This window comes from Macrotis lagotis, chromosome 1, assembly GCF_037893015.1.
Source record: "Macrotis lagotis isolate mMagLag1 chromosome 1, bilby.v1.9.chrom.fasta, whole genome shotgun sequence".
Taxonomy (NCBI): Eukaryota; Metazoa; Chordata; class Mammalia; order Peramelemorphia; family Peramelidae; genus Macrotis; species Macrotis lagotis.
The window spans coordinates 351,606,306-351,633,591 of NC_133658.1; the positions used below are offsets into that span (position 1 = coordinate 351,606,306).

At 37.5% G+C, this 27,286-nt stretch overlaps 1 protein-coding gene across 1 annotated transcript in view; it reads left to right on the plus strand.

Moving 5' to 3' along the window:
- TOP1 (DNA topoisomerase I) overlaps positions 1-27,286 on the plus strand; it is a 110,869-nt gene that overhangs the window by 33,352 nt on the left and 50,231 nt on the right. The window contains exon 3 of the mRNA XM_074211966.1: positions 12,142-12,244. Within this exon, the coding sequence (XP_074068067.1) occupies positions 12,142-12,244 (103 nt within the window). The remainder of the gene's footprint in view (positions 1-12,141; positions 12,245-27,286) is intronic.

Sequence of the window (27,286 nt, forward strand, 5' to 3'; positions counted from 1 at the left end):
CCCATCAACCTAGAGAGGCTCAACTGCTATAACAGTACCACACTATTTGGCACACCACAAACAAGGGAAGGTAAGATTTCATAGTATGTTTTACTGAGAGAAAATGGGTGATAATTCTGAGTATAGATTGGGCAGGTCTATGAGCTCCCGAATAAGTGATTTGCAGAAATGTTTCATTTGAACTTGATGAAGAAGCCCAAAAGGCATTTACTCCCTTCTTGCCTAGTAATTAGTGTTCATTACCAACCAAGTATTTTACAGGGACAATAAGGGGATAGAAGGAAAAAGTACCAGAACTGGAATCTGAATTGGATTCTAAATCTTCCACTTACTTTTGACCCTTGGCACATTGCTTTCCTTTAACTTTAGTTTCTTTCATCTGTGAAATGAAGGATTTGGACTAGACAGTCTTGGTGTTTCTTCCAATTTTAAAATTCTGTGTTTCTTTGCCTTGAAATCTGGCCCTGGGAAAGTTATCTAATCTCCCTGATCCTGTTTCCCCATCTGTAAAACAAATGCTGATACTTGAACCATCTCAAAGGATTGTTGGGACGAATATGTTCAGGACACCTTAAAACACTATATACATAAGGGGTGGCTAGGTAGCGCAGTGGATAGAGCACTGGCCCTGGAGTCAGGAGTACCTGAGTTCAAATCCAGTCTCAAACACTTAATAATTACCTAGCTGTGTGGCCTTGGGCAAGCCACTTAACCCCATTTGCCTTGCAAAAATCCTAAAAAAAAAAAAACCCACTATACATAATGATTGAGTTATATCTCAGAAACCAAAAAAGTTCTGGGATGTGGTTCAATTAGTCACTCAATGACTTCCCTACTGTAAAGTGCTAGGAATCACCCTAATGATTAGTATGGTTATCATTAGGATGATTCCTGGAACTTTATAATACAATTTATAATGCTGCATGACAACTTTACTCTTTTACTTTTTTGTCATCTCCATAGCTTTGACAATTTTTTCTTGTTCTCATTCGTCTCACCTCTGAGGGTCAGGGGAGTAAAATGCCCAAAGGACTGACTTCCTTCAAGTCTCTGCTAAACCCTTACCTCAACAAGAAACTTTTCTCAGGCCCCCTGAATACTGATGCTTTTTTCTGAGATAATTGTCAGTTGATCCTGCATATATGTTATCTAGTATGAACTCACTGATTGTTTGATCCATTTGATAAATTGATGCAATTTGTTCCTGTACTGAGTCTGTCTTTGTCTTTTAAATGTTATTAGAATTAAGCAACAGAAATTGATAATCACACATACATACATACATACATATACACACACATACACACATGCATACACGGTAGTACATATTATCTTCTTGATTATCCCACTGATAGAATTTGTATTTCTCCAAGTCTCTACTTGGTTATATAACACTTTTCACCTTGCACTTTAAGTCAAGATGATCTTAATCTTTTTATGATTTATGCCATATTTGATTTCTCAATTTAGAACAGCTGAATTAATATCTTTGGGTTTGTTGGGTAGGTGTTTGGGCCTTTTTTAGCCAGCGAACCAAATTTTACTAATAATACTGGACTGGCTTTTTTTACTCCAATTGTTTTCTGTTTCCTTTTCCACATTGACAGAAAATTATAAATAACTAACATTTACATAATGCTTTAAAATTTGCATAGCACTTGATACATAGGATCTCATTTGAGCCAATATCATTGTAAAGAAAAAAATTACAAAGTTCATTTTGCCAAAGAGAAAATTGAGGCTGTCAGGTGAAATGACTTTTCCAGAGTCACAAGAATATTGTCATAGTGGAATATGAATCCCCAGATTTCCTTTACTCTCTTCATAATATCAGCAATTATGACCTTAAGTTAATGGTAAAAGTATTTATCCAATTATCTCTGAAAATTCTTTTGAAAGCTATAGCTGATTAATTTCGAGCACATATCCAATCCAGTGGAAATGTTGCTTTGTATTTGAATGCTTGTTCATGCCTGAGAAAGCCAGCATGACCTTCTAGGCAAGAACCAAATCTACCATTTTTGCCAATCACTAAGAAGCTTATTTAATGCTGCCCAATCAGGAGAGGATGAACTCTGGCTCTGCTTACTTACATGATTGACTAGGTGTTTTTCTTATTTAACTATGCAGATAGGCAAAAAATGGTAGGACTTTGTGCTTAGCTTAGCTGCCTTTTAACTACTAGCAGAGCTAGGTCTAAAGGTAGACTGACTGTATAAAGCAAAATTCAGTGTTGGGGAATGGGTGTAGTATATGATATCTTTTAATATGACTTTTAAAATAATTTATGATGGCTTAAAAATTTGTTTTCCTTGAGGCTGGGATTTATATTGTTATAAGTTCCCATAAAAGTTCAAAATTTGGGACTGACTTGGTGGGTGGGTACATTTAAAAGTGGAAAAAAGTGAGAATTCTTTTTATCTATCAAGTGCCAATCTATACAAAAGGGAGATTGAAATAGACTCTATTAAGAGGAAGTATTATGCTGCCTCTAACACCTTTGTTTGTAAATCAGGTACAGATCACTTAACTACCCTACACCATTCAGTTCCTCATCTGGAAAAATGGGAATAAATCTTGTAGTTACAAGTTTGTTGTGAAGATCAAAGAAGATGGTTGTATGCTTTGCAAATCTTGAATAGCTATATTGAATATTCACTATTATCATCATTATTAGAAACTTCAACATTCAGAATTTAGGATGTACAAAAAAATCTTGATCTGACTTTCCACCAGACAGCTGCTCTCAAAGAACTCTTACAAATACTCCTCTCCCCTCTTCCCCAAACAAGAAGTTGAATACTTTCAAAGTAACCAAATTTTTGAGGAATTGGATAGTCTTCCAGGTAAGGCTTGTCTCTTCTGTTCCATTTTATTATAATTATCTCCATTTTGTTATAATGCACAGTGGTAGAGGTAGTACTTTTTTTTTTTAGTTTTTGCAAGGCAAATGGGATTAAGGGGCTTGCCCAAGGCCACACAGCTAGGTAATTATTAAGTGTTTGAGACCGAATTTGAACCCAGGTACTCCTGACTCCAGGGCCAGTGCTTTATCCACTGCGCCACCTAGCCGCCCCAAGGTAGTACATTTTGAATGAGTTAGTGGTATATCTGGATTGGAGCACTTTATTATTTGCCTCCTATTTCCTTGGATTGAAGGATAGTATTTATTTCAACCCCTATCATCTATCTCTTCTGACAGTTTTGTCAGTATCCTGTAGGTCACAACACAGGGATTTAGCATGGCAGTAGCTTAGCCAACAAGCCTGAATTGTCAAGGGATCTTATACCAGTTCCCTGATCCACCATTAGATAGAACCAGTGTGCCATTTTTTTCTTGGAAACCAAAAAGAAACTTACTATAGAACTAAGACTTCCCTTCCAGATTTTTTTATAAAAGATATCCACTGAATTGTAGCAGTTGGACAGGGAGGTAGAAATATTTTCCAGGGTGGAAGGCCAAGGTGCTGGCACCAATCTGTTAGTTAAATATATACACATTCATCTTTGGAAAAATCTGTGCTGCATTTTTTAAAAAGGTCACACACGCTTCTAAATATAACAGCATTTGTGATACATTTTTTAAAATCCTATTCATTGATTGTTGTTGAGTAGTCATTCATTTCGAGATTCTGAAGGATAGAAACAGATAGAGACTAAAAGATTCACTTCTCCTTTTGAGAATCACCCATCAGAGCCACACCAAAATACACCATTTCTGAACACACACACACACACACACACACACACACACACACACACACAACACACAAAGGACAATTTCCAAATCACATAATCTGAGTTGAAAGAGAACTCTGAGATCACATAGTCCAACTCCTTGAAGAATCCCCTCTGTAACTTTTAAGTTACTCTTTAGAGTTTTTTCATCCTTTGATTAAAGACTTGCAATGGGCAAGAAGCTAGTGCCTCCCAAGACAGACTTTTTCTACTTAACTAGTTGTTAGGAAATTTTACAAATTTAAATCTCTTTTGAGCTTCCAATCATTGTTCCCAGTTCTGTTCTCTGGGGCCAAGCAGAATAGATCTAATCCCTCTTTCACATAGCAGCCCTTCAAATACAACACTTGTCGACGGTTATGTTCCCTCTAAGACAAGTCTTATGATTATCAAGTCTCCTCATGGCCCTGGTTGCCTTTGTGGATGGACATTCTCCAGCTTATCAGTGTGTAGGGACAATTCAATTCAAAATTGAATATGACACTCATGATATGATCTGGGTAGGGCAGAGTAGAGTGGGGCTTTTACCTCCTTCTGACCTGAACACTATTCCTGTCTTAGTGCAGTCTAATTACATTAAATTTTTGGGATATTTGGGATATTAATTATAGTCCACTAACCTTCCCTAGCTTATCCTCTGAATTGATTTTTTGGGCCCCAGTTTAAGTTTTGACTTATGTCCTCATTAAACACAGTACTATCAGACTTGGCCCATATTCTAAGTTTCAAGATCTCTTTGAATCTGGATTGTCAATCGTTTTGTTATTTTTTTCTCCTAGCTTTATGTCATCTCAAAATCTGGCAGACTATGCCAACCATGCCCATTAACCTGTCCTGAGTAAAACACAACACAAATCAGACATCTCTATGGCACTCCACAAGATATCACCTTCTAAATTGGTATCAGACCATTAATGCCTATTCTTTGAGACCAATCATACAACCAGTTCTAACTCTGCTTATTTGGATTAAACATCTCTCCATTTCCCACAATTCCATGGACTTTGAAGAGAAACTCCTTAGGAGTGATTTCTTTGACACTGACTCATTTTATCTTTGTAATGTAAAGTCACAGCTACCCTTCTCTAAAATGAAGGGAGTCTCTATGCCCCTTCCTCCTCAGTTTTGTTCACTTAGACTCAGAATTAGACATTGATTACAGTCCTAGCTCTCTGTTTAGTACTCATTTGTCCTAAGTCTGTTTACCTTGAGTGCCTTGATAGCACTTTATACTTTTCCCTTCATCCTTTTTGATTTGTCTTAGAATTGCAGTAAATAGAAGTCAGCAAGTTTTTCTGCTCTTTAACATAAAATATTATTCCCCCAGGTACTTAGGTAAGTAGCTTTGTTCAAGATTGCATTTTTTGACCCTGCTGCTTTATCAGAGTCTGTATTGCCTTCATCCAGAATTTCTGAATGCTTAAAAAAAAAGTTTTATTACCCTGACCTATTTGTCAACTGGGTTTCTTATTGATCTAAAGTGCAGTAGATTACTGTTTTTTTTTAATTTCTAATCATTTCTTTTAACCAATGAAATTGAATATAATGATGTATTTTAAAACCACCTGGAGCTAAATGATATAAGGGATAAATATATATTCTACAAAGGATGTTTTTTTCATATTGTGTTTTTATATATATCCCAGTTAAGTTTGATCTTGTTAGTTTCTCTATTCAATTGTCCACCACTTCAGTTATTCTTACCATGTTTCATCTTTTTTTTGGTAAATATGTCAATCCTTATGCTCTTGGGACTTAAAACTTAAAACTAAAGTAACTTTATGTGGCCTAGTCCAATCCCTTTACTTGTAGACAAAGAATTGAAGTCCAGAGAAATTAACTGAAATTCAACATTACAAAAGAGGTATCATCTATATCTTCATCTGAATTCTTTAGAAGCATGATAAAGGGCAGCTAGGTAGCGCAGTGGATAGAGCACCAGCCCTGGAGTCAGGAGTACCTGAGTTCAAATCGGACCTCAAGACACTTAATAATTACCTAGCTGTGTGGCCTTGGGCAAGCCACTTAACCCCATTGCCTTGCAAAAAAAAACTAAAAAAAAGCATTATGAACAGGGCAAGTAGAGAGCTTCTCTGAATGCTCTGAATAATCTCATTCTTTTTGTATTTCATTCATTTGGAGCTAGGTCTGATCTCTCATACTAAATGATATACTCCATGATAAGAGGAAATAAGTCACACTTATCTTTTTCTCCTAGCACAAAACACTGTGCCTGTTGATAGCAGACACCGAAGGTGGATTTTTTTGAATAAATGAATTTGAGATTTATAGAAAGTACCTTGATAGATTAACACCAACAGAGCTAACCAGATTCAATCATAAATATGTCTGCATAGATGCATTCTTATTAAGAGACATGGGGACAACTACATGGTGTAATGGATAGAGCACTGGTCCTGAAGTCAGGAAGACCTGAGTTCAAATTCTACCTCAGACACTTAATAATTACCTAGCTGTGTGACTTTGGCCAAGTCACTTAACCCCATTGCCTTGCAAAAAGCAAAAAGAGAGGGAGAGAGAGAGAGAGAGACATACTGTAGAATGTGGTTCTGCATGTTTAGAATAGCCACTTCTTGAGGAAAGTAAGAAATAGGATTGTGCCTCTGAAACTCTTTGACATTGTGAAAAATTTCAAAATACGGGACAGCTAGGTGGCACAGTGGATAAAGCACTGGCCCTGGAGTCAGGAGTACCTGAGTTCAAATCCAGTCTCAAACACTTAATAATTACCTAGCTGTGTGGCCTTGGGCAAGCCACTTAACCCCATTTGCCTTGCAAAAACCTAAAAAAAAAAAAATTCAAAATACTTTTTCATTGGGAGCCTGGTTACTTCAAACATACTTGGAACTGGTCTATTGTCACATGTTTAACTTCCTTTTTATTTTGAGTCTAATACTTTTTAGTAACTTAGAACACTTTTCTCCTATAATTAGGATATCATTTGTCAGATTAATCTTCTTAAAAGCTTGGTAATATCTTTTTAACAGTGGGTCCCTGCTTTACTGTAATCCTTGTGTTGTCATAGCATGGCCAAGTGATGTGACCTGCATTCCAGATTCAACCCACAATCAAGGCCAAACATTGCTGGACAGATTTAAGCTGTGGTGCTTGATTTGCTCTGGCTCTGATGGCAAGTTTTACTTTGAGGGCACCAGAAGCTAGACCTCCCTAGAAATATTGGGCATCTTCTGAATTCTAACTGATGTTATGATGACTAGAAGGTATGCCAGATAGCTAGACTTGGCTCTTCTAAATCTTCTTGTTCATATACTGGTTTGGTGGGGCACACTACTCTAAAACTTTCCTAGACTTAGTTGAAAAATGTTGAGATTTGGGATGACCTGCATCAAAAACTCTGCATTCCATACATTGCTCATTCCTGCACTGGTTTGTTAGGCATTTATATTAATTCATTTCAAACCTAGCATTTATGAAAAAGCACACAGTTGCTAAGTTTTGATTGAAAAGAGTGTAAAGACTGAAACACAATGTCATGTCAGTTATTAGTAAGGAGGAATGGCAACTCTAATGCATCTTCTACATAGCTGCCACAGTTCTGAACTTGCCATTTCCCTCCTAACAAATTTTCAGCAATTTCTTATTGCCTTTTGGATAAAACACAAACTTTTCTATTTAACTGAATGAATACAGTGCTGGGACTGGAGTTGAAAAGATCTGAGTTCAAATGCAACCCCAGGCACTAGTTATATAACCTTGGTGAAGTCACTTCCTTTCTGTCTGCTTCAGTTTTCTCAAATGTAAATCGAGCTTAAGAATAAATTGCACTTATCTCCCATGGTTTTTGTGAAGATCAAATGAGATATGTTTTAAAGTATTTTAAATAGTATCTCACACGTAGGAGAGACCCTTAAAAATGCTTGTATCTTTCCTTCCTGCCATTCTGAGTCTTTCCCTTGATCTGATTTTCCCAGACTTCATTCAGATTGCTCCCCTTTACTGGTCAAAATCCCCCTTTACTCTTTATGTCCAACCTCATCTCATATATTGATACAGGCTGACTCCCTTGCCTTTCAGCATTCATTCACTTGGATCTCCTAGAATTACTCATTTCCTTCAAAGTTCAGTTCAGGTACTACCTTCTCTGTGGCTCCGTGTATAGGAAATATTCTGACTATATATCACTCCCTTACCATTGTAGACCATTATAGGTTTAAAGGAAGAAGAACCTCTGAGGCCTTTTAGCCCAGTCCTTTCATTTTACATATAAGGAATCTGCCAAGTGACTTGCCCAAGGTCACATAGGTAGGTTTTATAGATTTCAGTCAGACCTCTGGAAACCTCATTATCAGAGGCTAATCCCATCTTCCCTAGTATTTGAGTGAAAACACATCTACCCTATTTTCTGCTATCAGGCCAATCAAATGGTTCTGCATCCAAATACAGTCATTATCAAGTTTCCACCTTTTTTTTTCCCTAATCCTTTTAATACAGAATTGCCATATACCTAGGCAAAAACCCCTTTCTTTCCACTGTTCCCTCTGGGGACATGTTCATACCCATCCACTTCAAACATTAGCCTTCCTGAATCCCTGTTCTAGTTTGATCCTGATTTCCACTGTGCCTTCCCTGTTCCTGTTATTAACAATCTTTAGACCTCTTCTCACTCTTTATCTTCTTGCTCTTATCACAAACCTGGCTCCCTCAGAAACACTGTGTTCTTAGCTCTCTCATTTCCCTCTGCTGCACTTCACCAGGAGGAAAAGCAGGCTTCCTCCTTGCTCTTCTTTGTCACTTGCTTGCTTTCATCACTTTATCCACATTTCTTCCTTTGAGATTCATTCCATCCGTCTCTCATCTGAGCTAGAACCTCATTGCTGTTATCTACAAGCCACAAGAGGATTTTCCCTCCTTTCTGGAAATCTTTACCCCAACCTCTATCCTTTTACTTGGCAACTTCAAACAGAAGTGTTGATGTCTTCTCAAGTATCTGGTCTTCCAGTTCATTAACCTCTTCAACTTCCATGCTCCTTACTTGGTCTCTATCCAAGTAGAAGTCTGAAATTTATCACAACCTACTCACTCACTTTTTTTAAACTGTCCTTTGTCAGTTTATTAATTTTTTTTTAAGGCAGGCTTAAGGCATTTCCCAAGGTCAGCTATGCAACTATTAAGTGTCTGAAGTCACATTTGAACTCAGGTCCTACTCCAGTGCCAGTACTCTATCCTCTGTGCCACCTAGCTGTCCCACCTTTGTCAGTTTAAAAGCCACCTTTTGGCTATCTGACTGTGGGCAAGTTACTTAAGCCTCAGTTTACTCTTATATAAAGTGAGGATGATACTAATAGTACCTACTTCAGTTTGTCATGAGAATCAAATGAAATAATATTGTAAAACTCTTTATAGAGCCTTAAAGCACTATATAAGTGCTTATTTTTATTTTTGAATGTCTTATAATAATAGATAGCACTATTGTAGCTCTTTACACACATGCTTATTATTATCCCATTTGGCAAATTAGGAAATTGACTGATAAGAGGTCAGTTACCCTAAGATCTAGCCTAGCAACTAGCCTAGGATCATAAAGTAGTAGATGTCTGAGGTAGGATTTGAACTCAGGTTTTTTTTTTTAGCTCTATGTTCATTAATTAGTCAACCAAAAAAGTAAATATTAAGTACCTGTTATCATGTTCACATGGACTATTTGTGCCCAACCTGTGGCAGAGCATTCCGAGTTTATATTTGACGTAATTTGTCTCAAACATAGTGATATCATTTTGGTCTTCTTTATAATGAAGTCAAGAACGAAACAACTATCTGTTGGGCACTTGTGTCAGATGCTAGAGGTACAAAAAGACATGAAGGACAGCCCCTGCCTCCTTGCTCACAATCTAATAGTGCTGCATCACCTAGCTCAATGGGCCTTTTACAGTCTTGATCTTTTTGTTAATCATATAGTATATGTTCAATCATTTGCTGCCTTCTGCTCTCACATCCCTTGCTGTCTTGTTCTGTTGCTCCCTGTCTTGATAAATTCTCAATTCTGAATTATATCTCTTACCTTTCTGTCTTTAATTCTACATCAAGCGATTAAACTCTAATTGATGGATTCATACAACTGTGCAGGCAGAGGCCGCTAAAAATTTTATATCTAACCTCAGTTCATAGTTCCATAGCAATCTTTTTATTCTTTACTAATTAACTCTATCATACTACCCTCTGTGGTTGATCTAAACCTCTCTTAACTCCTGCATTACTACTACCACCACCATCAGACAACCAATTAGAAGACCTTGCTTCTGTTTTTAAAGTGATAAAGTTGATTCCCAGGAACTCCGTCTTCTCCCATATCCTGCACCTTAAAATGCATTCCTCATTCTCTCTTCCTTTGCTGTAAGTGCATCTCCTACCCGTGCCGTTGATCTTCTCCCTACTTCTCGAAATAGATACTTAAATTTTCTCTTTTCCAATCACCCCAAATGTTTCATCTCCTATTCTCCTGGTAGGGCAGCTTGACCCTAGAGTCAGGAAGACAGGATTTGGAATCCAGCCTCAGACATTTGACACTAGCTGTGTGATTTGGATAAGTCACTTAACCCTAGTTGTCTCTCATTCAGGGCATCCCCAGTTTTCCTAATTCATATCTGGCCTCTGGACCCAGATGACTCCAGAGGAGAAAGTGAGACTGGTGACTTAGTACAGCAAATCCCCTCACTTAAATCCAATTCATGTGCTTGTCATGGCATCACCTCCCTAATGTCATGGTCTTCTTTGAGAATGAAGGACAAGGGGTGGCTAGGTGGCATAGTAGATAAAGCACCAGCCCTGGAGTCAGGAGTACCTGGGTTCAAATCCGATCTCAGACACTTAATAATTACCTAGCTGTGTGGCCTTGGGCAAGCCACTTAACCCTACTGCCTTGCAAAAAACCGAGAGAGAGAGAGACAGAGAGAGACAGAGAGAGAGAATGAAGGACAAACAGCAATTATTCTCTTGATTCTTCCTTCTTCATAAATTCATAGTGTCTTTCCAGGATTTCTTTGAATCTAATGATGTACTTGTCCGGGGTTATTTCACATAATTCCTGTTCTTTCATACGCATTATGTTCTGGCCAAGCTTAACTATTTGCTATTCCCCAAGGGAAACATTCTATCTCATTCCTTAGACCTCCTTAGCCTAGGTGCCATATGTTCTACAAAGATTTGCCAGAAACCTTTCCTCAGATAATATTGTACATATTTACCTATTTAACTAAACTTTGTTTTCCCTGAGTAGTGGATCTAAGTTCCTTGAAAGCTCTAACAATTTTCCATTTTGGATTTGTGTTGTCTCTGGACCCTAACTTTGTGCCTTCCTTCTGCTTTGTTTTTTGGAATAATCCCTCCAGTTAGCACTTTCCCTTTCTTGAGAGGAAAAAAACAAACCAAACAAACATGGAAAAAAAATTTGATATTTACTTTTTTCTCTACCTTCATTGAATGCAAACTGTACCCTTGAGGGTTTGAAAATGTTTCAACTTCTTTGTATTTCTTCTCCCACTACATTGCCTTATAATTCATTAAAAGAGCTTAATACATACTTTTTTGAATTGTGAATTTGCAATAGCATGAGTTAAAATGTAGCCACCTGAATCTTTAAATCTTGGATTGCTAACTTTCTGGTGTCATCCATTCTGTCAGCAAGTCAGCACAGGACTTAAAAGTTACCCAGTAAATGCTGTAGCAAACATTGCTTCACCTTCTTACATTAAGAAATATGTCATTGTTTCTGTCACTAATGTATTTCCTCCCTTTTCCATTGTTTTATCACATTTTGGCCTTTATTTTCAATTTTTTTATTTTATTGACTTTATTTTTAAATTAAATTTTTAGTGATGCCTTTTGGGTTTTGTTTTAAAGATATTGCCATTTCTACGTGTGTGTGTGTGTGTGTGTGTGTGTGTGTGTGTGTGTGTGTGTGTGTATGCCATTGACATCTCAAATTAAACCTTTGTAACAAAGGAAAACAATTTTTGAGCAAAGCTTACTTACCTGATTTGGGGGGAAATAGGTAGCCTCAGAGGTTTGGATTTCTCAAGACACATAGCTGAGCCATCTGTCATTAAACTGGTTCTGCTTTTGAACTTTAATAGCTGGGGTAAGTGATAACAAAGTAATCTAGGTATAAAAGAGTGGAGAACCAATCCTGTATTCCCTTGAGGGCTGCTTCTTGTGCAATGTGTAGGTTGCATGCTACAGATAGAGCAAGTCCATGCCTACTTGTTTCTTGGGAAATTATGCATAAACACTGTCAGGCAAACTTAATGCTGTCTTTGTACTTCTTAAGCTGTACTGGGTAACAATCCAGCTAGTCTAAGTAAAGCAGGCAAGCAGGCCAGATCTAATGCCTTGCTTTGATTGACTCATCTCCTCTTCTGCTTGCAGATTCTCACAAACACAAAGATAAACACAAAGATCGAGAACATCGGCACAAAGAGCACAAGAAGGACAAGGAAAAAGATCGGGAAAAGTCCAAGCACAGTAATAGGTAAGAGTATCTTTGTCAGTAAGTACATCACTCTTTAGATAATTGGTCAACAAGGTTTTAGCTCACATGAATGCTAATTTCGTGAGAATTTTAGGTAGTGCTGATGTAAGAATAGCAGAGCTATGCTTTATTCTTTACTTAGGAGGGTCTGATTAAAATGACCACAGTAAGAATTCTGCTGTGTTGGTCCATAGTAAACCTTGAATAAAATGCTATGGACTCACGACTTTGAATAGCAGTGTTTTTATCTAACTGGACCAAACCTTGTTCTTATGTCAATTTCCTTGAATTATGGACCTATTTGCTATTAAATCTTTTATCTTTCTCAAAGAAAGAACATACCTTCATTGTGACATTCAAGATGAACAGTTCTTGAAAACAACAGACCTAACAGATCCAAACGTCTTCCAGAACCCTGAATATTTTGTCTTTGAAATGTCATTTGATTTGGGATCATGGAAGGATTGAATCTTTCCTGGATCTGCATACTCTAAAACAAAGAATTAAACATCAAAAAGGACATTACTTAGTCTGACTACCACTTGACAGACTGATTTGGGAAATTGAGGTACCCAATAAGATTCCAAAGCTCAACTAGATCTTTGAAATTAAAGTTCTCACCAATAATAAGAAGACATTTGACTGGCATTTCAGTTCTTGTTTTGGCACTGTTTTTCATTGTGTTGGTTTTTTTTTAATAAAGACTCAGTAAATTCCTTGAAGTGAGAGATTGCTTTTGCCCCTCTTAAACCCCCCCCAAAAAAAAAAATTAAATAAGATCGAGCTTTCTTGAGGGCAGGAGCAGTTTTATTTTTTTGGTGACTTCTCTGGGTTCTCAAGTAATTGTAGCATTCATTTGTTATATGAGAAGATCTGAAATAGAACTTCTTCAGGATAAAAGTCCAGTTGTTAGAAATAGACTGGTGATTCTAAAATTGGATTTAAAGGCAAATAATGTTTTTATCCTTCTTAACCTCTCTAAAAGCATTAGTTCTGTTGATCACACTCCTCTCCTTGATACTCTCTTCTCTTTAGGTCTTAATATAATTATTCCTTCTTCTCTCTTTATATCCTTCTCAGTTTCCTTTACTGAATTTTTATCCAGACCACTAACCATGAGTATCCAACACTCTGTCCTAGACCTTCTCTTTTCTCTTTTTATTATTTCACTTGACAGCCATATCAACTCTTATGAGTTCAGTTATCATCCCTGTGTGAATGATTCCCAGATCTGTATATCCAGTCCTAACCTCACCAATTGCCTTTAGGCATTTCAGTCTTTACATATCTAAAACAGAGCTTATTATCTTTTCTCTAAAACTCTTCTCTTCTGAAATTCCTTATTACTCTCAAGGGTACCACCTTCCTCTCAATTACCAAAGCTTACCATTTCGGTGTCTGTCTTCCTTAGCCTCACTCATACTCACTTCACATATCTAAACTGTTTACCAATTCTTCTCATTTCTACCTTTACAATATCTCCCATCTCCTCCTTCTTTCTACTCACATAGAAGCCACTCTGGTACAAGCCTTCATCATTTCTTACCCAGGGTTATTGTGATAGCTTTGTGACTGATCTCTTTGCCTCAAATCTTTGTGTATGCTAGTTCTTTCTTTATTTGACTATCAAAGTGATTTTCTTTTTTTCTTTATAATAATTTTTTTGGGAGGTGGGGAGAAGTCACAAATTTACAAAGAAAATCAAGAGTATCAGTAAATGATTACATAAAGATTTTAAAGTATATATTAAATTTAAGGACATTGCTTGTCTTTAAACAAACTTGGTGATAACAATCTTGTCCAATTTGTCTCTAGAGGTTTTATTTTTTCTCTGTATTTTTAATGTTTTATTCATATGCCTTTTATTTTTAATTTTTTTTTTGCATCTCTGTCACTGTCCACTAACTTCCCTCCCTTCTCCCTATAGAAATCTTCCCTTGAACAAGTAAGTATGAAATGGATCAAGAATCTGACCATGTCTAGAAATGTATTTCTCATTCTGCCCTTGTAGGCTATCACCTCTGTATTTAGAGGAGGGAAACATGCTTCTTCATCATCTTCTGAAGTCAGGATTGGACTTTGGTTGGATCAGAGTTCTGACATCTTACAGAATTATTTTCTTTTATGTTACTGTGGTCTGCATGTAAATTGTTTTCCTAACTCTGCTCATTTTATTGCATTAGTTTATTCAAGGTTTCCCAAATTTTTCCTTATCTGTCATTTTGGTCATTTTTAGAACATAGTACTTTTTCTACTCTGTTCATATGCCATATTTTGTTCATCTGTTCCCTTGGTTAATTGGGAACCATTTCGTTCCAGTTCTTTACTATAACAAAAAGGGCTGCTATAAATATTTTTCCATTATCCAGTTCTTTCCCCCTTGGTCTTTGATATCTTTGGGGTATATCTATAGTAATAGGATTACTTTATGCACACTCTTGTGGCAGATCTACTTCCAATAGCTTTTGGAAGGCAATGGTACAATTCATGGAAAAGGTGTTAGATAACAATGGCCTTTTCAGTTTTATTTTATTTTTAAGTACACATTTTTTCCCAGCTCCTCCAGTGAGAAAAAAAAAGGAAAACAAAACCCTTTACAAACATATATAGTCAAGTAAAATAAATCTTACCTCTCTATCTTAAAGGGGTGGCATGTTTCATCATGAGTGTCCTGAATTTTAGTTAGTTGTTATATTGTAGAGTTCCTAAGTCTTTCCAAGTTATTTGTCTTTACAGTATTATTATTATTATTATTATTATTATTATTATTATTATTATTATTATTATTATTATTATTATTGCAATCATTCATTGGCTGATAGACACTTCTTCATTTTCTAATTCTTTGCTATCACAAAAAGATCTACTATAAATATTTTTGTTTATGGGTCCTTTCCCTCTTTCTTTTTAGTCTCTTTGGGATATAGACCTAGTAGAAATAATCCTAAATCAAAGAATGTGCACAGTTTAATAGCTTTGGGAGCATATTTCTAAATCACTTTTCAGAATGATTGTTCAAAGTCATTGTTTTAAAGTTTAGGTCTGACCATGTCATTCCCTCTATTCAGTAAACTCCAGTGGCTCCCTAGTATTTCTGGGATCAAATGTAATAAAATTCAAACACTTTTTAACCTGTCCTTTTTCAACCTTTTCAGGATTGTACTCCCCATCATGTACTCTAAAGATCCAGAAACCTTGGTCTTGCTGTTGCTAATCCACAACTCTCCATCTTGAATCTGAATGCTCTGCATGCTGGTTTCCTTGGCTTTCTTCAAGACTTAGACTTAACTCTGCAGGAGGCCTTTCCCAATCATTCCCTATTGATATAGACCCTTCCCACCAATGTAACCTTCCATTTTACATATATCTATTTTTACATTTATATAGATATATCTTGTATGTACATGGTTATTTTCATGTTAGCTCCCCAATGAGAATGATCATTTTTTCCTCATTTGCCTTAATGCTAATTTAGCACATAGTAAATACTTGGTGTTTGATAGGTCATAGTGAAAAGTTCTATTGGCAGTAATGATGCCAGTCAAGGGAGATTTAGAATATGGATGGAAACATGAAGCAAAGGGGGCTCAATTATAGCAGCAGTTACCTCTTTTCCCATCTCCCACCCCTGGGCTTTCTAACAAGGGATTGAGATCTTGTCTTAGAACAATTGTGTAGACCTAGCATTTTTGTCAAAGTTCATTTCAAATAAGAATTTAATTTCTAAGTCCAGTCTTGCCTATGATTGATTTATTGAGATATCTTTATTCTTTTACTGGGAAGTAGTATATTCTTTGTACTGTTGATTAGTTCTTTTTTTTCTTTTTATCATGTGTGTCCATGAAACCATGTCCTATATATATACTGTACTCATATCACACCCAGGAAATCTTCCCCACTTTATAGATATTTACAGACCTTGAAAATTATTGTAACTCTCATTTTATTTTTTAGCTGCCACCTACTTACTCTGTTCTCATTACTGAAATTTCTTGATGGCTCCATGTCTACTCTTGGCTTCTTGTTAAGGTCTCTTTGGCATTATTACTACTGTCCCCAATATATATTCCTAAGAAATCTTGGCCTCCTACTCTGACCTCTAAGTCCAGGATCATACACCTGGAAGCAGGATTTGGATTTGAACCCAAGTCTTACTTCTCCCATGCTCTTTTCTACTGCTTCACACTATCTGGTCTATACCAAGAAACTTTTCCACTGTTTTATTCTACAAAGATGACTGTAGTCTAGTCTATATATGTATCTTATCTGTGCATCATAGTTACATCATAGTTGGAAGGCCACCTACAAAAACAACTCCCATTCTTGTTAGAAACACCGCATTCCCAAAGTGCTCCCAGCTTGAAACTGGAGTCATCTTTGACTCCTCTCTCTCCCCCCTCCCTTTTGTACATAAATTTCTCCAATAAGTGCTTACTCCTGCCTTCACTTCCTCTTCAGCCCCTCCCTCCTTATCTAGCACAATCTGGCTTTCCTCACTGTTCTACTGAAACTGCTCTCTTTAAAGTCACCAGTCATTGCCCTCTAGGCAGAATTTGTCATCTTTCCCTCTCATTCTCCTTGTCTTTTGCATCTGCCACCTTTGGCCACTCTCTCCTTAATTCTACCTTCCTTTGACTTCTGTGACTGTCTTCACCCTCTCACCTGGGCTTACTGACCTTTTGCTCTCCTTTTATGCTTTGTACCCTCCGAGTTAAAACTTGAATCTATATGACTGCCTTCCATATTTATACCTCATTTCATTTTCTCTTCAGTCTCATATTCCACACTCCCTATGCATTTTCACTTGTATCATAAAATTTACGAACTGAAAAAGAATCTGATTCAGTGTGTTCATTTGATAGATAAGGAAACTGTCTCAACATATTCAGTTAGATCAATGCATACCATGGAAACAATGTAAAGACTAACAGACTGCCTTCTGGGGGGGTGGGGGGAAGGAAGCAAGAATAGGAAAAAATTGTAAAACTCCAAATAAATTAAATCTTTCTTTAAAAAAATAAATCAGGAAATTGAATCACATAGTTGTCTGATGTGCCAAGTGTTCTTTATCTTGTTAGTCACTGACTGAGTTAAAACTAGAATTCAGGATGCTTAGGACCTAATCTAGTATACTTTCTCCTGGAGTATCAGTAAAGTTTGTGATTGAGGAACATTTGATAGCCATATCTTATTGCATATGAGAGTTTAAGACAAAATCTATCTGCAAGGTACTAACAAATCAAGGGAGAAATGGAAAAATATGTACATGACACAGTGAGTAAAAAGAGAAGGTCATGCATGATTAAGTGCTAGTTTTTGATTCCTGCAACAAATATAAAATGAGAAAGGAGAATGAAACACATAAGATACACCATTGTTAAATATTGAATTGTCCCACCCTCTTATAACTTAACCAAGTTATATTGGAATGAGGGGTGGGGTAGAATTGAGTAGTCTAATTGCACTCTGATTATACCTGCCCTGTTAGTAAAATTCTAGTGCCTTCCCCCTTCCCTTCCAAATAGCATGGACTACAGATCTCAGCTTAAGTTTTCTTTATACCATTCCTTGTTTGTCTCCAATTCCATTTCTGGGCAGATTTAGGGCTATGACCTACTCAAAAGTTTTAATGCCTTTAAATTGCTGGAGTTATTACCACAGGGCTCCATCAAGTAAAAGGTAAAGAGCTGCTGGAATTAGAGCATTTAGCTTGTTTACATGGAAGCACTGGGAAAATTTAGCCCCATGTCTTTTCACTTGTGAATAATTTTGGTTTTCTCTTTCTCTCCACATGAGGAAAGCTTGAGTTTACACAACAAAATGTGGATTGAAGAAAAAAAAATTTCCCTAAATTCCTTGCATTTTGACCTCTTCTCAAAGCACTTTTTTTTTTACCATAGAGCAAATGTGCTATTTCCCTTATCAAAGTGATTGACCAGGCTGGTTCTTATAAGAGTTTTGAGTTTTTTAAGGTTCACTTTCCTTTTGCATAAGGGAAATAATAGGAACTTCTTAGTCACACCTGACAGCTATCATCACTTAGTTTCTTTCTTTCTAAGATTTAGTATGTTTGCTTCCAGATGTGAAAGCTTAAATTCAGTCTTGTCTGTCTCTTCATTTGGCTGCTTTGACTGATGTGCAGCTATGTGGCTAACAAGAAGAGTCTTCTTAGATGATGTTGGCCATATCAGTACTTGTTTCTAAAGCTAATCATCTTTTACAGCCCTAGGCTTTCTGTCTCTTTTGGCCTTCACTTAGGAGATATACACACAGAGGCACCTTTCTTTCCACTAGGGAGCAGCAACATGTTATTTTTAATACCCGGAACAATTAAAATTATTATCTGACATGTCTATTCTGTGACAGAATGGGTTTTATAAGTACACCAGTTCAGATGTCTCTTATTTTCCCTTCTGCAACTGAATTCCACTACTGATACAGGGGTAGAAATACCTAAAATTTCTCTAATTACCCCTGCCACCACTCCTCCTTAGTTGAAATTCTTGATTATTTGGACTCTTCTCCAAACTTCTTGCTCAGTTTCTTTTGATATTGTGATTACTCTCCCCAGTGGAATTTCTCAGATTTTACACACACACACACACACACACACACACACATACCCAGGTGTATTTTAGAGGCCCTGCTCCTGGACCCTGTTTGACCTTTGCATATCCCATTCACTGCCATTGACCCTTGTGGCCTTTTATTATCTTGTGTTTTCCCTCTGTCTGTTTCATCACTTTTCCCTTGAGATTCTTAAGCTGCTTTACTGCCTAGACATCCCCATTTGTACCTGACCTGTTGACTCTTCCCAGATCTCACATCTTAGAGATCTAAAATTTACTCAGAATAACTCCTTCATAGTTGTACAGCACATACTTGTACTTTCTCAAAACCAATTCAATGGTTCACATTATACTTTTAAATTCTTTTTTAAAAATTATTATTTATACAAAGCAATGGGATTAAGTGACTTACCCAAGGTCACACAGCTGCTAGATCATTATCATGTGCCTGGGGGAGCGGAGCCAAGATGGCGACAAGAAGGGATCGAGTTTTAGGCGCTCTCTGATAAAACTTGAAACTAAGGATTCTAACTAAACTTTCATGAGACAGAACCCACAAAAGGACCCAGTGAGGCAGTTCTCCTACTCAAGGTAACCTGGAAAAGAGCAGAAAGGCTCTGCTCCCCAGGGTCGTAGGGGCGGCCCACCAGAGCAAAAGAACTTCAGCCTACTGGAGGCAGCCCCAGGGCGCTGGAAGCCATGGCTCACAGCAGCAGGGGAGTCTCCTCAGCTGCACCCTGGGGAGCACCAGGCACGAAGTGGGGGAACAGCAGGGGACCTCTGCCACAGCGAGCACATGGAGCCCAGCCCTCAGGGCACACAGCAAGCTAAGTGGTCTTTCAGTCCAGTAAGCAGGAGCCCGCAGGGCATGAGCCCATTGAGCTGAGGGAGGGGAGTGAAGAGAGACTGCAGAGCTCTATCCTCTGCCTCTGGAACTGGACTCTGGGGCTCTGACCACATTCAGATCCTGATAGCAGTCTAGGCCCCCCCCCCCCCCCCACAGAACAGCAGGGGCCCCCCCCACCTCAGCCCTGTGGCAGAGGTGGGTGCTTATGGTCATTCACAGACCAGGAGGGAGGATAGAGCCTCACACACTGACACCCTTGTGGGAGTGCCCCAAAAGCTCAGGAAGAACCCCAAAACCAAGCCCAGGCTGGGAAAATGAGCAAGCAGAGAAGTAAGAGGAAGACCATTGAGAAATATTTTGCATATGAGCCCAAGAAGGATCAAAACACTCAGTCTGAAGATGAGGAAGCACAAGCTCCTGCATCTAAAGACTCCAAGAAAAACAGAAATTGGGCTCAGACTATGACAGAGCTCAAAAAAGACTTTGAAAATCAAATGAGGGAGTTGGAAGAAAAACTGGGAAAAGAAATGAGAGAAATGCAGAAAAAACATGAAAATGAAGTCAGCAACTTAGTCAAGGAAATCCAAAAAAATGCTGAAGAAAATAGCATGCTAAAAACCAGTTTAGGTCAAATGGATAAAACAGTTGAAAAAGTTACTCTCTGAGGAGAACAAATCCTTCAGACAAAGAATAGAATTCAGGGAGATTGATGAATTTACCAGAAATCAGGAATCAATACTTCAAAACCAAAAAAATGAAAAATTAGAAGAAATTGTGAAGTATCTCATTGAATAAACAACTGATATGGAAAACAGACTTAGGGAAGATAATTTAAAAATTATTGGAATACCTGAAAGTCATGATCAGGAAAAGAGCCTTGACATCATTTTCAAAGAATTACTATAGGAAAATTGCCCTGATATTCTAGAAGCAGAGGGCAAAATAGAAATGGAGAGAATCCACCGATCCCCCCGAGAAAGAGATCCCAAAAAACCAACCCCTAGGAATATTATAGCCAAGTTCCAGAACTCCCAAGTCAAAGAGAAAATATTACAAGCAGCCAGAAGGACACAGTTCAGATATCATGGAGCTGCAGTCAGGATCACACAGGACTTAGCCTCAACTATATTGGAAGCTCGTAGGGCTTGGAATATAATATACCGGAAGGCAAAAGAGCTTAGAATGCAGCCAAGAATGAACTACCCAGCAAGGCTGAATGTCCTCTTCCAGGGAAAAAGATGGACTTTCAATGAACCAGGGGAATTTCATATGTTCCTGTTGGAATGGCCAGAGCTGAACAAAAGGTTTGATCTTCAGATACAGGACTCAGGTGAAGCATAGAGAGTGGAGGAGAAGGGGAAAATATGAGGGACTTAATGATGATGAACTGCATGTATTCCTGTATAGAAAAATGACACTTACAATACTCATATGAACCTTCAGTTAATAGAGCAGGTAGAGGGAGCTTTTGTGGTTGAAGCATGGGAGAGAGCTGAATTCGAAGATGGAATGTGGTTTAAAAATGGAGTCAATAGAAAAAAGGGGAAATGTAGTGGGAGAGAGAAGGAGGAGAGGGGGAATGGGCCAGGACATTTCATATAGTGGGATTTTTCTTTGTTGCAATGAGCTATTGCAATGACATGAAACAGGGGAGGCAGGGGGTGGGATGAGGGAACCTTTGCTCTCATCAGAGATGGCTAGGAGAGGAAACAGCATATATACTCAATGGGGTATAGACATCTGGAGTAAGAAGGAGGGGGGAGCAGGGGGAAGGGGTGGGGATGTGAATAAAGGAGGAGAGGACGGATCATGGCGGGAGACTGGTCAGATATAACACATTTTCTTTTTTACTTCTTGCAAGGGGCTGGGATTGGAAGGCCTCTCCAGGACCATAGGGCCAGGTAGATTCTGGGCCTAAGGGGTGGTCGGGGGACTCAGGGCTTCTTGGCCCCAGGACCAGGGATCTGTCTGCTGCGCCACTCAGCTACCCTACAGCAGAGTCAGAGTAAAAGGAGAAAAAACATATAGTACATGGTAGTGGAGAAATACGAAAGGAGGGAATTGCAAAAATGGCAACGTTGGGAAAATACGGAAGCAACTTCTGCGATGGACTTACCATAAAGAATGCAATCCACCCATGACAGAGTTGTTGGTGTTGGAACAAAGAATGAAATACATTTTTTATTATAATTATTTGGGGGAGGGTACAGGGCAAATGGGGCTGGGTGGCCTGCCTGGAGCAGCATAGCAGGGTGATCTTTGGGTGTCTGAGGCCGGATTTGGACCCAGGTGCTCCTGGCTCAAGGGCCAATGCTCTGTCTGCCACCCAGCCACCCCTACTAATTTAATTTTTTTTTCCACTCCCCTTTATCGCCCAAGCAAGTCTATATTCATGGGGGGGGGTATTTTCTTTACTCTTAAACAAGAATATTTTATTAATGTAAAATAATTGTACAAAATGAGAATTTAAAAAATAAAATAAAACAAAAAAAATGTTTTCTGAGGTGTTGCCCCAAAAATTCACCCTCTGGAAAGATGTGGTATTATTCTTCAATATGTGCTTTCCAGTCTTCTTGGAACATATCTAGAAGAAACTTAAAAATCATCTCAGAGAGAGAGAGAGAGAGATCAAATCATCTGGTCCCACATCTTCATTAGAGGAGCCCAGAGAGGCTCAAACATTTCCCAAAGTTCTATAGGTAGTAAGTAGCAGATAGAGGATTTAGACCTACATATTCTTGTGTCAGGACTAGTGCTCTTCCTTCTACATCAGTGATGACTCAAGACATCAAATACTTGAAAGCTCCATGTTCCCTCTCTTGTACACATTAGAACGGGCTAGTACCTCATTTGTTCACAAGAGAATCCATCAACTGAACAACAAATAAACAACAGTTCAGCAATCCCAAACTGCCTTCCTCTGGTCATTCTGTCCACCATCAAGATGGTCCTCAAAGGTACAATTCATTTTCATAGCCTAAGTAAAACAGTCTGGAAAGCAGAACTACAGCTGGGCAATTAGATAATTTGGAGAAAAAAACTTGAAATGATTGTTATTCTTGCCATTGCTGCCTCCTAATTGCCTTTGTATATTTTATATATATTTGAGCAATTCAGAAACATTCATTTTCCTTGTGATTTGACCCAATAAAACTCTAAGAAACAAAAGTTAGAGACTCTGTCCCAAACTGTAGTCATTACATGAAGTTGGCAGTAAATTATGACAAATGAGCCTCAAGTTGTTTGCATGAGTTTTCAGAATAGCTTCACTATACTGTTCTACCTCCATCTTTTGATAAGACATAAAAGGAATAACCTAGACCAAAAATCAGCAAGGAAAATGGTATCTGAGAGAATAACCGCTTTAAAGAGATGTATTTTTCATTTGCTAAATCAAATTCTTTTATGGGGGGGGGAGTTGCTGAATTTAAGAAAAATGATTTCTTCATTCTTCCCCACCCTTTTTTTTTTTGAAAGGGGAGAGATATGGTGGTCATAAAAGACTACCACATGAGAAAAAAAAATTTTGGTTTTGCTTGGCTTTGGTTTGTCTTACTTATGCTTTTTGTGCACTAATTCCCAAGCACTAAGTCTTGAACTTGTCACAGATGACAAGTCTATGGGAAGCTAAGAAAAGAAGCTGGTCCTTTGAAGTAGTGAGAGAGCTGAGCTTTTTGGTTACTTTGGCAGTAAATATCTGTACTTTCAGAATGAGAAATGTGGGCATGTCGAGGAGACAAGATACCCTTTTGAAGACTGCTTTGTAAGGATGAGGGGAGGAATATTTTATGGATTGGGATTAAATATTTGTTCCTTGGATTTGGGAAACTTTCTAAAAGCAATAGCATACAAGAGAATGTAAATGTAATTTCCTATTCTAATCCTTTTATTTAAGACCATAAGAGAATAGATTTAAAGGTAGAAAAGACCTTAGAGTCATCTAATCCTTTTCTCTTATTTTATAAATGAACAAACTGTTGGGGCCCAGAGATGTGATTAGTATAAAATAGTAAAGGGCAAAATTGGAGTTTGAACCTAGATCTTTTGCCTTTAACTCCATTCTTCCCAGGATACCAATCGTGTCTCTTCCCTCTGTACCTAACTCTAGGCCCTTTTGAAGAAAATCTATAATTTCATCTATTCTTCCCTGTCATATTCCTTTTAGATATTTAGTACAACCAATAGGAATGGGTGATGTACTGGGGATATGGAAATTTGCTTTGACTCATTCAACCTATCAGTCATTTCCCATTTCTAATGTTATGTGGGACTCTAGAAAAGGTCTCAAGGGAACAGAAGAATTGGGTAGACTCTGGTATTTTCATCACATTTTCCAATTGAAGGTTAAGTTCATGGGTGACAAAGGAGGTTATAGAGCAAATGCATAAGGATAATATGATATTTATATACTAGTGAACAGAACACAGATAATAAACAAGTATGAGGTTTAACATAAGGTAAATGTAGATAGGAATTAGTTAGATTTGGTGAGATAGAATTAATGTCCATAATATATTTTACTATAGTTAATACAAATGCCTTATTCAGAAGAAACATCTGATTTAAAAAGTGATAAATTAACTTGTTTGTCAAGAAAATATTTCTATTTGTATGAAAATCCATAACTCTGCTTAGCAAGAAAGAACAGTAGAAAGTATTTTGGTCACTATAAAAATAGTGAGAGAGAAGTTATATTACTTTGTGACCTGGTATTAAATCTGGGTTAATTCTAGAAGGTTCTAATAAGATGGAAAAACTTTAAGTATAAGCTAAGGATAGTTGTCTATTATCTGAAGGTCATTGAAGCTAAATTGGAAAGAATTGAGGCAACTAGCTAGGTAACACAGTGGATAGAGTGCTGAACCTGAAGTCAAAAAGATTCCCATGAGTTCAAATGTGACTCCAGATACTTAATAGTTTCATGACCCTGGGCAAGTCACTTAATCCTGTTTATCTCAGTTCCTCAGTCTGTAAAATGAATTGGAATAGGAATGGCAAACTACTCCAACATCTTTACCATGAAAACCTTAAATGGGACCGTGAAGATTCAGACTGGACTAAAAAAATGAATGAATCAGCAATCTTTTGGCTGCAAAGGTGATACTTTTCATCCATTGCGACTCTTAAAGACTGTCTCTTTGTGAAAAGGCAGTAACAACATCAGAAGTATTTTGTGAATATACTGCAGAGTGCCTCGCCAAACAGAAGAAATGAATTGTTTTTTTTTTAATTTTTATTTTTTATGATTAAGTGTCTGAGGCTGGATTTGCCCACACAGCTAGGTAATTATTATTAAGTGTCTGAGGCTGGATTTGAACTCAGGTACTCCTGACTCCAGGACCGGTGCTCTATCCACTGTGCCACCTAGCTTCCCCTGAAATGAATTGTTTTTAATTAAGAAAAAAACATCAAAAGAACAAACTAAAATAGTTGGGAAGGAAATAGGACTTTTGTACATTTAAAGCAGAGTGAGGAAGGACATTGCATAGTACTAAGCTTGAAGTTGTTGGAGTCTGTCACATCCTTGCTCTGTTCCTTACTACTTCCTTACTTCATCACTCTGAGCCTCGATCTCTTTTTATCAATAAAATGACTATGAGCTGATAAAAATGAAACTTAATTTAGTAAATCTCTAAAATTGCAGAAGACTGAAGAAGGAAAAGAGGAACTGCTGCTACTTAGGCCTTAATTCCTAATCAGTTGTGTTGTAGAATTGACAGGAAGAATATTGAAATATGTTAAACACGATTGTACATGTACAAACCATATCAGATTGCTTGCTGCCATGGGCAGGGGAGAAAGGATGATAGAACACTTCAAGAGCTTACCAAAAAAAATGAATTTTGAAAGCTATGTGTAATATTAAAAGTACATATTCAACTGTCAGAACTTTTTTCCTTTTGTACATTTAATGTTTTATTAATGTACTTTTTTTTATTTCCATCACTTCCCACTATTACCTTCCTTGTAACAAATAAGTATAGTCAGGCAAAACAAATCAGTACATTAACCATGTCCAGAAGTGTGTCTCTTTCCAAATCTATTTTATTTCTCCCTCTAGCAAGAGAAGTGAAGTATGTTTTATCTTGTGTCTTCTTAAAGCATTATTGGTCACTATATCAATCATTCTGAAATCTTTCAAAGTTGTATCTTTACATTATTGTAGTCATATAAAAAAGTTCTCTTTTCTTGAAATCAAAATTTATTGTTTTATATGGTGAATCTTCTCGTGTTTTGCTGTACATGTGACAATTTTTTGTTTATTTTGTAAAATATAGGTTTCAAAAAAAAAAGTTCTTCTTGATAACAGTCCCTAGAACCCTTCCCTGGTTTTTCTCGATTCTTCAATATTTGGCATTTCCTTAAGAACATAGATATCCAGGGGCAGCTAGGTCACACAGTGGATAGAGTACCAACCCTGGAGTCAGGAGTACTTAAGTTCAAATCCAGCCTCAGACACTTAATAATGACCTAGCTGTGTGGCCTTGGGCAAGCCACTTAACCCCATTGCCTTGCAAAAATCTAAAAAAAAAAAAAAAAAGATGAAAGTAGACGTAAGTAACAAGAAAGGAATACAAAAAGTATGATAGACATGTGACACAGCATGTAGAAGGTTCTAGCACAGAATGATCTGATGTTTGGGAAAAATGCTTCTGACAGCAAGAAAGCCTTTGGGGGAAAATGTTTGAGTAATGAAGAACAACAAGGGAGAGAGAGAGATCCACAGTTTGGGTGGAGAAGTCATATTAATTGAGAGCAAGCAGATTCAGCCTCCTAGATATAACTGACACTTGTTGAAATATGAATATGGAAAAAAATGTGAATATGGCCATATCAGATAGGTATAATCGTTTGAAAAAGAACAGATTTGCTAAACAAGACTCTGGGGTAGTATGTGTGTGTCAAAATTGTGTATCCCTGTGAGGAAATTAATAAACTGGAGAGGGAAGTGTAGTGAAAAACATTTAGGTGAGGATCAGTAGAGAAACAGGAATAATACAGAGGCAGTACAGTGCAGCATGCCTGGAGGGAAAGGATAAATAGATACTGAGATGAAAAGCAAATCAGAAAACTGATACAGAAGGCTGATATAGTAGCATTGGTGCATTTCAATTATTGGAACACTACTAAAAATCAGAGAAAGAACAACTGATTATATTGGGAAATAATTTTTTCCCTTGATATGAAGGAATTTGATTCCGATGAAGAAGATGGAACTAATTCTGGAATAGAAATGATAGGAACCATGGAAGGAAGTGACTACCTTATCTTAGGTGAGGATGGGAAAGTTGAACCTCATCTGTATATTCTACATATGAGAGAATAGATTTCAAAGATTTCAAGAGGAAGAAGAGGTAGGCTTGCTTGACTTGAGATACTAGAGGAAGTTGACCTAAGAGGAACGTCCTATTCTCAACCACAAATTTCTTGTGATGATACAAATTTTCCTGACCAGATTATAATGGGATACCCTTTAAAGAAACCATTGTAGAAGGTTGGCTAGCCCTGGAATCAGGAGGACCTGAGTTCAAATTCAGCCTCAGATCCTTAATACTTACTAACTGTGTGACCTTGGGCAAGTCACTTAATCCCTTTGCCACAAAAAGAAACAAACAAGAAATCATC